The sequence below is a fragment of the Somniosus microcephalus genome, chromosome 11, assembly GCF_052327205.1.
Source record: "Somniosus microcephalus isolate GS21.2 chromosome 11, FLI_Smic_1.0, whole genome shotgun sequence".
Taxonomy (NCBI): Eukaryota; Metazoa; Chordata; class Chondrichthyes; order Squaliformes; family Somniosidae; genus Somniosus; species Somniosus microcephalus.
In genome coordinates, this window is record NC_140997.1 from 214,299,208 (window position 1) to 214,311,735 (window position 12,528).

The 12,528-nt window shown below is 43.4% G+C and overlaps 1 protein-coding gene across 2 annotated transcripts in view; it reads left to right on the forward strand.

The window, feature by feature from the left end:
- The window catches only part of LOC147111218 (interleukin-17 receptor C-like), a 100,505-nt gene that overhangs the window by 64,688 nt on the left and 23,289 nt on the right, over window positions 1–12,528 (forward strand). For both annotated transcript variants that reach the window (XM_086001890.1, XM_086001891.1), the window contains exons 11-12: window positions 1,085–1,269; window positions 5,400–5,450. In XM_086001890.1, coding sequence (XP_085858016.1) covers window positions 1,085–1,269; window positions 5,400–5,450 — 236 coding nt within the window. The remainder of the gene's footprint in view (window positions 1–1,084; window positions 1,270–5,399; window positions 5,451–12,528) is intronic.

The following is a 12,528-nucleotide window of genomic DNA, read 5'->3' on the forward strand; positions in this document are numbered from 1 at the left end:
ACGGGGTCAGGGAGGCGCAATTTAAAGGCGAGGTGCGGGGTGGCCATTTTTATTGCTGGCTGCCTGCCAGCACCTGCCTGCGCTCCTGTCCCCAGCCTCCTGAACGCTCTCCCCCCCCCCCCCCCCCCCACGGAGTGCCGGCTGCGTTCCAAGAGCCCGGCACTTCTCTTGAGTGCCGGGCTCTTTTGCCGGCACTCCTGATCCCCGGGGGCCCAGCTGGGCCCCGGGTTGAGCTGCGCAAGGCCGCTCCCCTTTAAGAAGGGGAGGAAGGCCTGCAATACCGCGGCGTGCATGGCGCTGCGGCACGTAGCGCCGCGATATTGACTCACAACGCCCCAAGAGGAATGTGGGGCGCTTCCAGTAGCACCCCGCTTCCCTCTTGGAGCGCAACCACTCAGTTTCCGGTGCTACTCAATTTTTAGCCCATAGAGTTCAAAAGTGTGGAAATTATGATGAACCTTTTATAAACACTGGTTCGGCCTCAACTGGAGTATTGTGTCAAATTCTGGGCACCACACTTTAGGAAGGATGTCAAGGCCTTAGAGAGGGTGCAGAAAAGATTTACGAGAATTATTCCAGGGATGAGGGATTTCAGTTACATGGATAGACTGAAGAAGCTGGGGTTGTCCTCCTTAGAGCAGGGAAGATTGAGAGGAGATTTGTTAGAGGTGTTCAAAATCATGAGGGGTCTAGACAAAGTAGATAGAGAGAAACTGCTCCCATTGGCGGAAGGGTCGAGAACCAGAGGACACAGATTTAAGGTGATTGGTAGAAGAACCAAAGGTGACAAGAGGAAAAACTTTTTTACTCAGCAAGTGGTTAGGATCTGGAATGCACTGCCTGAAAGGGTGGTGGAGGCAGACTCAATCATGGCTTTCAAAAGGGAATTGGATAAGTACCTGAAGGAAAAAAAATTGCAGGGCTACGGGGAAAGGGCGGGGGAGTGGGACTAGCTGAAGTGCTCTTGCAGAGTTCTGGCACGAGCTCGACGGGCCGAATAGCCTTCTTCCGTGCTGTAACCATTCTATGATTCGATGATTCTAAGTAGATTTTGATTTTTGCTAAGTTTGTTAAATTCTTTTAGCTAAAGAATTTCAAGAAAACATTTGGAAGCTGAGCAGCCTGGCAGTGGAACCTAAGGGGACGGCGCTTCAGTGGACATTTTCATCGCCGTGCCTCGTGTCGGGAAATATCTCATTATGTTCAAAGTCACGGGATGATGCAGTATGTCATGAGATCCCTCACTCCAGGCGGGAAATTGAAGTTAATGTAAGTCCTTTCTTGGGTCATTAACAGAGTTCTAAGAGCAGCCTATATGTGTCTTTACAATTTAAATTGGAACTTGCTGCCAGAATGGTAGGATGTGGGATTGTGAAAATGATTCTCCACAGGGTAAGTTCCTGATCTGAGTGGAAGATGAATTACCCATATCACACTCCTAGATCGCTGAACGGCTCTGCTGGAAGATGAAAATGTTAACCTGCCTTTCCTTCAACTTCCATTATTTTCTCTTTGTTTCCAATTTTTTTTCCATTTTAACACACTCATGTACTACTACATTAGACTTTTCTTCCCATCACCATTTTCTTCTCTCCATTCCTCTCCTGTTGGGGATCTCATTTGAGGAGCCTTTATTCATAAGGGGATGGCAGCATAGTATCAGCTGTGGCTTAGTGGGTACTTGAGCACATAAAGCTAGGCTGACACTCCAGTGCAGTGTTGAGGGAGTGCTGCACTGACGGAGGTGCCATCTTTTGGATGAGACGTTAAACCGAGGCCCTGTCTGCTCTCTCAGGTGGACGTAAAAGATCCCATGGCACTATTTCAAAGAAGAGCAGGGGAGTTATCCCCGGTATCCTGGCCAATATTTATCCCTCAACCAACATAACTAAAACAGATAATCTGGTCATTATCACATTGTTGTTTGTGGGAGTTTGCTGTGCGCAAATTGGCTGTTGCCTTTCCTACATTATAACAGTGACTCCACTTCAGAAGTACTTTATTGGCTGTAAAGCGCTTTTAGACGTCCGGTGGTCATGAAAGGTGCTATATAAATGCAAGTCTTTCTTTTCTTTTTCATAGTGGTTATGTTACTAGACTAGTAATCCAGAGGCCTGGACCAATGATCTGGAGACATGAGTTCCAATCCCACCATGACAGCTGGGGAATTTAAATTCTGGACTAAAAGGCTAGGGCTGGATTTTCCTAAGCCCCTGGAGTCGGGTTGGAGGCGTGCGGGCGATAAAAATCGGAGATCCGGGGGTCCCGACCCCATCCCGCCTCCATGTCAATTTCATAGGAGTCGGGTTGCCGACAAGTGCTGGAACCCGACTCCCAGAGGCGGGAAGGGATTAAAGGCAATTAAACTGCCTGTTAACAGGTAGTTAACAGGTAGTTTTTTGCCTATTCGCGATTTTTATTGCTGGTTTGTGGGCTTCCCGACAGCTCCAAACCACGAAAAGTTTTCGAGGCGGGACGTGGGTCTGAGGTCTTGGAGGGGTCGAGATGCCCAGTGTTCAGGTGAGTGAGGGGTGCAGGAGTGCAAAGGTAAGTGTTTTGCAAGTGTTTAAAGTGTTTAAATAAGTTTAACTTACTTTTACTTACCTTTACAGGAGTCCTGCATTCCGGTGTCGGGAGTCGGCTGCAAGAACCACAGAAGCTCCGATTTAAAAAAAAAAAAAAAATCAGCTTCTTGGTTTCTGCAGCAAAATGATTTTAAAGTTACCCTGAGAAAGGACTGAGGCTGAATTAGCAGTTTTTCAGTGCTTGACAGCTTCAAACAGCTGTTAAACACTGATATTTCATCTGCCAAAAGCTTTTGACAGATGAAATGTCAATCTCTGACGTCACCTGTTGCCGGGTGGCCCTTAATTGGCCTGCTGAGCCCACAGGGCGGGCTCAACAAGGTCAATCAGAGGAAAATCTAGTGGGTTGGCCACATCTCCATGGAGGCGGGACAACAAGCCCGAATGTGGGTTTCCCACCTCCAACCCGCCCCCGTAGCAAAATCCAGCCCCTAGTATTAGTAATGGTGACCATAACCCATCTGGTTCACTAATGTCCTTTAGGGAAGGAAATCTGCCGTCCTTACTCAATCTGGCCTATATGTGACTCCAGACTCTCAGCAATGTGGTTGACTCTTAACAGCCCTCTGAAATGGCCGAGCAAGCCAGTCAGTTAAGGGCAATTGGGGATGGGTAATAAATGCTGGCCTTGACAGTGACGCCCACATCCCATAAATGAATTTTTTTTTTAAATAATGTTTCAGCCTTGACGGTGACTGTCAACACGGGCATCACAGCTGAGAATTTTTTTAATTCAATCTCAGGATGACATTTAGTGCCTATCCCCAGCTGCCCTGAGAAGGTACTGATGGACCGCCTACTTTGTCACACGCTCCCTTCCTGAATATGCGACTGAATGGCTTGCTTTATCACATCTTGGTCTATGCAGCTCAATTACTTACTGGATAAACTTGACAAGCCATCAACGGAGCTTGTAAGTCCTTTTAGAATTGCAAAGTGCTGTTCCTTTAATTTAGACTCAGAAGATTTCTGGACTGCTTAGCAGAAAAATAAGGGAGCAGTGGCACTGAAGCTCTTCAAGTCTCAATTTACAAGCATTTCTCTTCTCATCGAGATCCTAAAAATCCCGTGGGTCTTCTGTACTGGGAAGGCTCACCACATTGTGGCATCCATGTTACTATCAAAATCAAATACAGGAAACTTTGTGCTATCCGGCACCCACGGGACCGAGCTGCTGCCGTTGCCTCAAAACTTCCGGATAGACCAGCGTCAATGTTATCAGATAGGAGCTTTTCATCTCCGTATCTGACAACAAAGACTGTTGCTTAGCAACAGCTTGTCAACACTCGGCCCGTGGCTTGGAAGCGTCTCTGAAGCTGTTGCTAAGATACAGAGACACCTTCCAGAGCCTGCCGTATCTGACCACAAACACTGTTGCTCAGCAACAGCTTGTAAACACTCGGCCCAGTAGCTTGGAAGCGTCTCTGAAGCTTTGCTAAGCTACAAAGACGCTTTCCAGAGCCTGCCTGTGAAAAGAATGCTAGGAGAAGAAAAAAAAACTAACCAAAACGGCTGCTGATTTCTGCCGTTAGATCGAAGCTGCCGGACATTCAACCTCCGGATAGCACAAAGTTTCCTGTATATGGAAAAATAATATATATTAAAAAATAATGGCCCAGAAATTTGGGTCGGGGGCTTCCCGCGGGTGCAAGCCTCTGACCTGCACTTAACTTGCGGGCCGGCCGTTGAGCTGTGGGCCCCCGTGGAATTGCGATCCTGGGCCTCCTCCAACTGCCGGCGCGCAGTGCTTGCGTATCCCAGGGGCGCAGTTAGTTCGATGCGTCCCCTGGGATCACTTGGGCCATGAAGAGCCAATGGTAGCAGGGAATGCTTCATTCATAAGTTTGACAGGAAGGGCTGTCAAACCTATAAATACTATAAGCCCCAAAACATCATTAAAACCTCAAATAATTTTTTTTAATTCACATTTTTAAAATAAACTATAAATTACATGAAATAACTATTTTAAACATTAATTTAAATTTTTGAAAAATTAATTACATTTTCTAACGGGGCTAAAAATAAACTTACCTTTCTTTCAAGTATTTAAAAATAATAAACCTGTGGAAAAAATGTTTTAATTTTAATTAATTCACCACTTACCTTGTAAAAAGCAGACCTTGCGACTGCTTTTTACATGTCTAACTTCTGGAGACTTACCTTCCCGGGAAAACCTGCAAAAAAAACGTAAGTTCGATGCGCACGCGCTGCCTCTCCCGCACACGCGTTCCAATTCTGAACCCCTTCTTTCAGGGGAACGGAAGTGCCGGTTTCCCACGCATGCGCAGTGCATGCACGAAACCGGCACTTCCATTGGGCTTACGGGTGAGTACCCCGTGCGTACTCACCCGTGGAGACCCGAATTTCTGGGCCAATATATTTGGTTGTGACAACCCTAAAATTTTGTAATATCTCATTGCTGCCACTGCGGATACCATAGAAGCAACTTGATCACTGATCATATATTTTCTGGTTGCTCTTTTTACCTTCTTGTGGAGGGCAATGTACGGACGGATCCCAGAAATAATTGGGATCAAACCATAGTAAATTCAGAACTGAGGGAATGCTAGGATTAGAGAGAGGATCCATTGATATCTCTATTGGTGCTGATGCTGGTATCTGTGTTGGTGCTGCTAATGTATTGGTAATCAGTGGTGCTGTCATAATCAGTGCTAATATTGGTACTGGTCAGAATATTGGTTGCTGAATGAGTAAAAATAATCACACTCAAATCTAAGCTTGAACAATGGATCTTTAAATGTCTGTCAAAAGAGTGACATTATTCTCAGTCTGTCCATTTTCTCTTCCAACCAGAAATTGAGTGAATTCAAAAGCGTGGATCCGCACCCCTCCCTCTGCATAAAGGTAAAGTATCTACAGACATCACCGTGTCTAACAAAGGAATTACAAATAGATAGAGATACATTTCAAATTGTACATTGCCATCAGTTGATATGGAGTTGATGTGTTTAAGTTGAAGGGATAATTACTAGTCCTAGCCCTTTTCAGGCTACCCCGGATCAGGCATATTCCCCAGACATTCACCTTCTACTAAAGTTAGAGATAGCCGAATTCTATAAGATGCTTAATTGGGTCTAAAGGTCCAGGCTATCTCTCTGTAAAGGAAAGGAACGACTTGAAGATGTTACCGTCTTCCAGATAGCACTTTTAATAAGTTTAACTAGACTGTAACCTTCCGGATATTATGAGGGTCCGGAATACTCCCCCAGAATTCTGTAACTCCTCACCAAAGAGTGTACAGAGATTGAGTTTGCGAGTTTGATACAGAAATATTATTTGAGACAATTCTGAAAATATATAGATTTATTAAAGAACCGACTTGTAGTTAACAGCTGGTGATTCAATTGCAACTTTAACAGTTCAAAATACAAATAGCTTACATTTCTTATTCTCAGAGATCCTTATTCTCAAATCTTAACATTGTTACATTTTTACATTTCTAAGTCTTATTTCTAATCCAGAATATCCACCAAAATCAAAAAAGAGTACCTTTTGATCCCCGAGACTCAGAGTTAAAAACTTACAGAGCCTGCCTCTGAAGTTGAGAATCGCTTGCCCTTCCAGCGACTTCTGACTTTCTATCTGAAAGTTCCATATTTTATACCCTTTTTGCGGTGGTATATTCTTTGAAGTTTTCTGCTGATGTAAGCTAATTATCTCTAGTCATTCTTTCTGTTGACTTCTTTCTACTCTTACTGTCAATTCAGCTGTTAACTTTCAGAATCCTGTCTGCTGTATAGGTGTTCAAAAACTTATCATAAAAAATGGTTATAACAGATTTATCTCATTGATGCCATTCTTATCAAAGTCTCTGGTTTGTATCTTTTTTACATTTAGAACACCTTAATTGGTTGTATTACAGACTCCTGTCTCCGTGGTGTTCCAAGTTCAACACATAAACAATGTGATTGCTTGCTGCATCTATTGATGTAATATTTTCAAAGCCTTCTGTAGGTATCGTTTACAACATGTAAATTGAAAACACTTCAACCGAGTGTTCTATGCATTTCTTAGCTACTTCAATGGTTATAGAAACATAGAAGATAGGAGCAGGAGTAGGCCATTCGGCCCCTCGAGCCTGTTCCGCCATTTAATGAGATCATGGCTGATCATCCAAATTCAGTACCCTGTCCCTGCCCTCTCCCCATACCCCTTGATCCCTTTAGCCTTAAGAAATATATCTAACTCCTTCTTGAATATATTTAATGAATTGGCCTCTACTGCCTTCTGTGGTAGAGAATTCCACAGGTTCACCACTCTCTGGGTGAAGAAATTCCTCATCTCTGTCCTAAATGGCTTACCCCTTATCCTTAGACTGTGACCCCTGGTTCTGGACTCCCCGACCATCAGGAACATACTTCCTGCATCTAGTCTGTCTAGTCCTGTTAGAATTTTATAAGGTTCAATGAGATCCCCTCTCATTCTTCTAAACTCTAGCGAATATAAGCCTAATTGACCCAATCTCTCGTCCTACATAATTCCTGCCATCCCAGGTATCAGTCTGGTGAATCTTCGCTGCACTCCCTCCATGGCAAGAACATCCTTCCTCAGATAAGCGACCAAAACTGCACACAATACTCAAGGTGTGGTCTCACCAAGGCCCTGTACAACTGCAGCAAGACATCCTTGTTCCTGTACTCGAATCCTCTCGCTATGAAGGTCAACATACCATTTGCCTTCTTAACCATCTGCTGCACCTGCATGCTTACCTTCAGCGACTGGTGCACAAGGACACCCAGATCTCGTGGCATTTCCCCTTCTCCCAATCTATTGCCGTTCAGATAATAATCTGCCTTCCTGTTTTTGCCACCAAAGTGGATAACCTCGCATTATCCACATTATACTGCATCTGCCATGCATCTGCCCAATCACCCAACCTGTCCAAATCACACTGGAGTTTCTCTGCATCCTCCTCACAGCACACACGCCCACCCAGCTTTGTGTCGTCTGCAAACTTGGAGATACTACATCTAGTTCCCTCGTCTAGATCATTAATATATATTGTGAATAGCTGGGGTCCAAGCACCGATCCCTGCGGTGCCCCACTAGTCACTGCCTGCCACTCGGAAAAAGACCCGTTTATTCCAACTCTTTGCTTCCTGTCTGCCAACCAGTTCCCTATCCAAGTCAGTACCTTACCCCCAATCCCATGTGCTTTAACTTTGCACGCCAGTCTCTTATGCGGGAACTTATTGAAAGCCTTCTGAAAGTCCAAATACACCACATCCACTGGTTCTCCCTTATCTATTCTACCAATTACATCCTCAAAAAAATTCCAGTAGATTAGTCAAGCAGGATTTACCTTTTGTAAAGCCATGTTTACTTTGTCCGATCCTGTCACTGTTTTCCAAGTGCTCTGCTATTACATCTTTTATAATGGACTCTAGCATTTTCCCCACTACCGATGTCAGGCTTACCGGTCTATAATTCCCCGTTTTCTCTCTACCACCTTTTTTAAATAGTGGGGTTATATTGGTTACCCTCCAATCCATGGGAACTATTCCAGAATCTACAGAATTTAGGAAGATGACCAGTAATGCATCTACTATTTCTAGGGCCACTTCCTTAAGTACCCTAGGATGTAGATTATCAGGCCCTGGTGATTTATCAGCTTTCAATGCCATCATTTTCCCTAACACCATTTCCCTACTAATACTGATTTCACTCAATTCCTCCCTCTCATTAGACCCTATGTTCCCCGACATCTCTGGAAGGTTATTTGTGTCCTCCTTTGTGAAGACAGAACCAAAGTATGTATTTAATTGTTCGGCCATTTCTTTGTTCCCCATTATAAATTCCCCTGACTCTGACTGCAAGGGACCTACGCTTGACTTCACCAATCTTTTTCTCTTCACATATCTATAGAAGCTTTTACAGTCAGTTTTTATGTTCCCTGCAAGCTTACTCTCATTCTACTTTCCCCCTCTTAATTAATCCCTTTGTCCTCCTTTGCTGAATCCTAAACTGCTCCCAATCCTTAAGTTTGCTGCTGTTTCTGGCCAATTTATATGCCCTCTCCTTAGATCTTATGCTATTCCTAATTTCCCTTGTTAGCCACGGTTGAGTCACCTTCTTTGTTTTATTTTTATGCCAAACAGGGATGAACAAATTCTATAGTTCATCCATGTGATCTTTAAATGTTTGCCAGTGCCTATCCACCGTCAACCCTTTAACGTTCCCCAATCCATCCTAGCCAACTCACACCTCATACCATCGTAGTTTCCTTTATTTAAATTCAGGCCCCTAGTCTCTAAGTCAACTACTTCACTCTCCATCTTAATGAAGAATTCGATCACATTATGATTGCTCCTCCCCAAGGGGCCTCGCACAACAACATTGCTAATTAATCCTTTCTCATTACATAATACCCAGTCTAAGATGGCCTGATCTCTAGTTGGTTCCTCGACATATTGGTCCAGGAAACCATCCTGTATACACTCTAGGAATTCCTCCTCCACAGTATTGTTACTAATTTGGTTAGCCCAATCTATATGTAGATTGAAGTTACCCATGATAACGGCTGTGCCCTTATTACACGCGTCTCTAATTTCCCGTTTAATGCCATCCCCAACTTCTGCATTACTGTTTGGGGGTCTGTATACAACTCCCACAAACATTTTCTGCCCCTTGGTATTTCTCAGCTCTACCCATACAGATTCCACATCATCAGAGCTAATATCCTTCCTTACTATTGTGTTACTCTCCTGTTTAACCAGCAATGCTACCCCACCTCCTTTTCCTTTTTGCCTGTCCTTCCTGAATATTGAATACTATATCACAGACGTCGTGTCTGCTTGTTTTATGTTTAACATAAAACTATTTTACGGCAGGTATTTCTTTTACTTGATGTCATTTTTTCAAAGGCACATGTTTTTTTAAATTTATATGATGCTTTCTGAAGTGTTGGTTTATAACACTTAACTTGGGCATTGCTATTGTGTTTCTTCCAATGTTCAGACATAGAGGAACCTCCAACCTGCTGTTTCAACAGGGCTATTGTTTTCGTATTAACAACCAATTCCCATTTCAAAAGCTTGTATGGTGTTTACAACTTTTGTGTCAACAACCCTTCATCTAATCTCAGAAGCCTGTATTCTGTTTACAGCCTGTGTCTTTGAGGCTTTTAGATTTTTAAACCCAGTTTTCATGTTTTAATAAAGTCAAAAATTCCATTCATAGGATGGTGTATTTTTCTGAAATATGGCTTTTCCTTTACAAAGTGACATAGTTATGAGGCTGTGGGGAAGTTTCAAAGCAACAAGCTGCAAGACCAGATCAGTAACCTGTCTGCCTGTACACGCTTCATTAATCCATGAGTAATATGATGGGAGCCTCACCATCATCCCCATTCGAAGAGAATCTATCATCATCAGATGTTTAACCATCAAGTACGGATGCATAATTAAGGGAACCATACAGCAAGAGTTACTAAGCTATAACATTTCCTTGTTTCCAGGTCCCATGCAATATTGAGCTTTACTTTGCAGTGCTGGTCTTCGTAATTCCCCCTAGCCAATCCCCTTGACAGTGTCATTAACGAAAAATGTTTTTTAAAGTCTTCTGGAGAACATAATAAAAGAAAAGATATCAAACTTCATCTTAAGTTCTTGTTTCTGTTGATTTTTAAAAGGAGTTACATGAGAGCAAGAATTTCTCTAAGTATAAAATATAGGTTATTAATTAAGGGGGAAATCATTTTGTATCTATAACTTTTTTCCTCTCTACTTCCCATCAATTTTCTTCCCCTCCCATCTTCCTTTCCTGAATATATCTGACTGCTTTCTGAGTTTGGTTCGATGGGTGCAGAACACCCTCTAGTAACTTGCCCAAGTGACAGCTGGTTAATTTATCACAGGGTCACCACAGAGGAGGCCAATCCTGTTCCTACCCAATGTTCATATATGTGTACGCCAGGGAGTGAGAACCGTGGTCATTTTTTCCCTCCCTGACCCAGCAGCGCTAAGGTGAATTGTAGTCATCCTACCACCATTCCGACTAAGAACAGTTAACTTAGCACAAACCAGGATCGTACCTGGAACTTTCCTGATTTGTACGACTCAGTTATTCACTCATTTACCTCGCTGATCCATGAGGGGAGTATCCTTATATATTTATAATTTAAGTCTTGGAGAATAGTAGAGGATTACTGGGTGAACGGGTGAACTCTGGCAGTGTGAGAACAACTGGGTGTTTTACAATTTCACTGTGGATGAGGAAAGCCATTGGCCCATCTTACCTCATCCATCTAGAATGACCCAAAGCTCCCCCTGCTCATAGCCGCATACAACTGGCTTCAAAACGATGGCAGGGTTTTTGCTTCCACTACTCTATCTGGGAATCTAGTCTATGTGTCGATCGATCTTTGAGTGAAGAAAAAGTTCCTGATATCAGTCCTAAATATGCCTTTACCGGTTTAAACTAGTGATACCTTACTTTACTTTTGCAATTTAAAATAATTTTTGGGATTTATCTTTTCTATTTCATTTACAATCTTGTACACCTTCATAAAATCACCTCTCAGATGTCTCCGTTCAAGGCTGAAGAACCCAAGTTTCTTCAGTCTTTCCTCATATCTGAGACCTTTAATACTGGGGGTCATCCTTATAGCTGTTCCTTGCACTGCCTGCAGAACTTGAATGTCTCCCTTGTGTCTCAGGTGATCAGAATTGAGCGCAGTACTGAAGGCATAGTCTGACCAGAGCACTACACAGTGTGATCATGACCTGTATTTTACTGTTTTGTCTAAAGACTTCAATCTTCTATTGGCTTTGTTGATTGCTGCTTTGCAGTGGGTTGGACATTTTGAGTGATGAGTCTACTAAGACACCTGGGTCAGGGAGGGAAAAAATGACCAGGGTTTTCACTCCCTGCTGGGAGTTCACATATGTAAACATTGGGTAGGAACAGGATTGGCCTGACTCCGCCCCTGCCTCAGCTCATCGGCTGCTGAAACCCTCATCCATACCTGTGTTGCCTCTAGACTTGACTATTCCAACGTTCTCCTGAATGGCCTTCCACCCTCCCATCTTCCACCCTTCATAAACTTAAGCTCATCAAAACCTTTTAAAATTCTCACCCTTGTTTTCAAATCCCTCCATGGCCTCGCCCCTCCCTATCTCTGTAACCTCCTCCAGCCCTACATCTCTGCGCTCCTCCAATTCTGGCCTCTTGCGCATCCCCCATTTTAATCGCTCCACTGTTGATGACGGTGCTTCAGCTGCCTAGGCCCTAAGCTCTGGAATTCCCTCCCTGAATCTCTGTGCCTCTTTACCTCTCTCTCTCCTCCTTTAAGATGCTCGTTAAAACCTACCTCTTTCACCAAGCTTTTTGTCATCTGTCCTAATGGCCCAGATATTCCGATCGCAGGCCTCCCGCGGGCGGAGGACTGCAATCTGGAAAAATCTCCGCCCTTACCTGAGGGCTCCCGGGACGCGCACAATTTCGATGCTGGGCCTCTCCAAACTGCCGGTATGCAGGGCCCACATATCTCAGAGGTGCAGGTAGTTCGCAGCGTCTCTGGGATCATGTGGGCCATGGGGAGCCAATCACAGAAGGGAATCTCCCTTCATACATTTGACAGGAAGACCTGTCAAATATATGAATGGAGATCACCCCCAAAACATAGTACAGGTAAAACTTGAAATAAAAAATTTTTTAAATCACATTTTTAAAATGACTTGAAAGTACAATAAATTATCTATTTTAAAGAAAACTTTACATTTTTGAAAAAAATAATTAAAGTTTTTTACGGGGCTAAAAATAAACTTACCTTTTTTTAAAGGATTTTTAAATGATAAATCAGTGGAAAGTTTTTAAAAACTTTTTTCAACTCTTATCCTGGTAAAAGCAGGCCTTACGCCTGCACTTACCAGGTGTAAGAATTGTAAGGGTTTTCTGCGGGCGGAGGGTCTCCAAAAAGCGG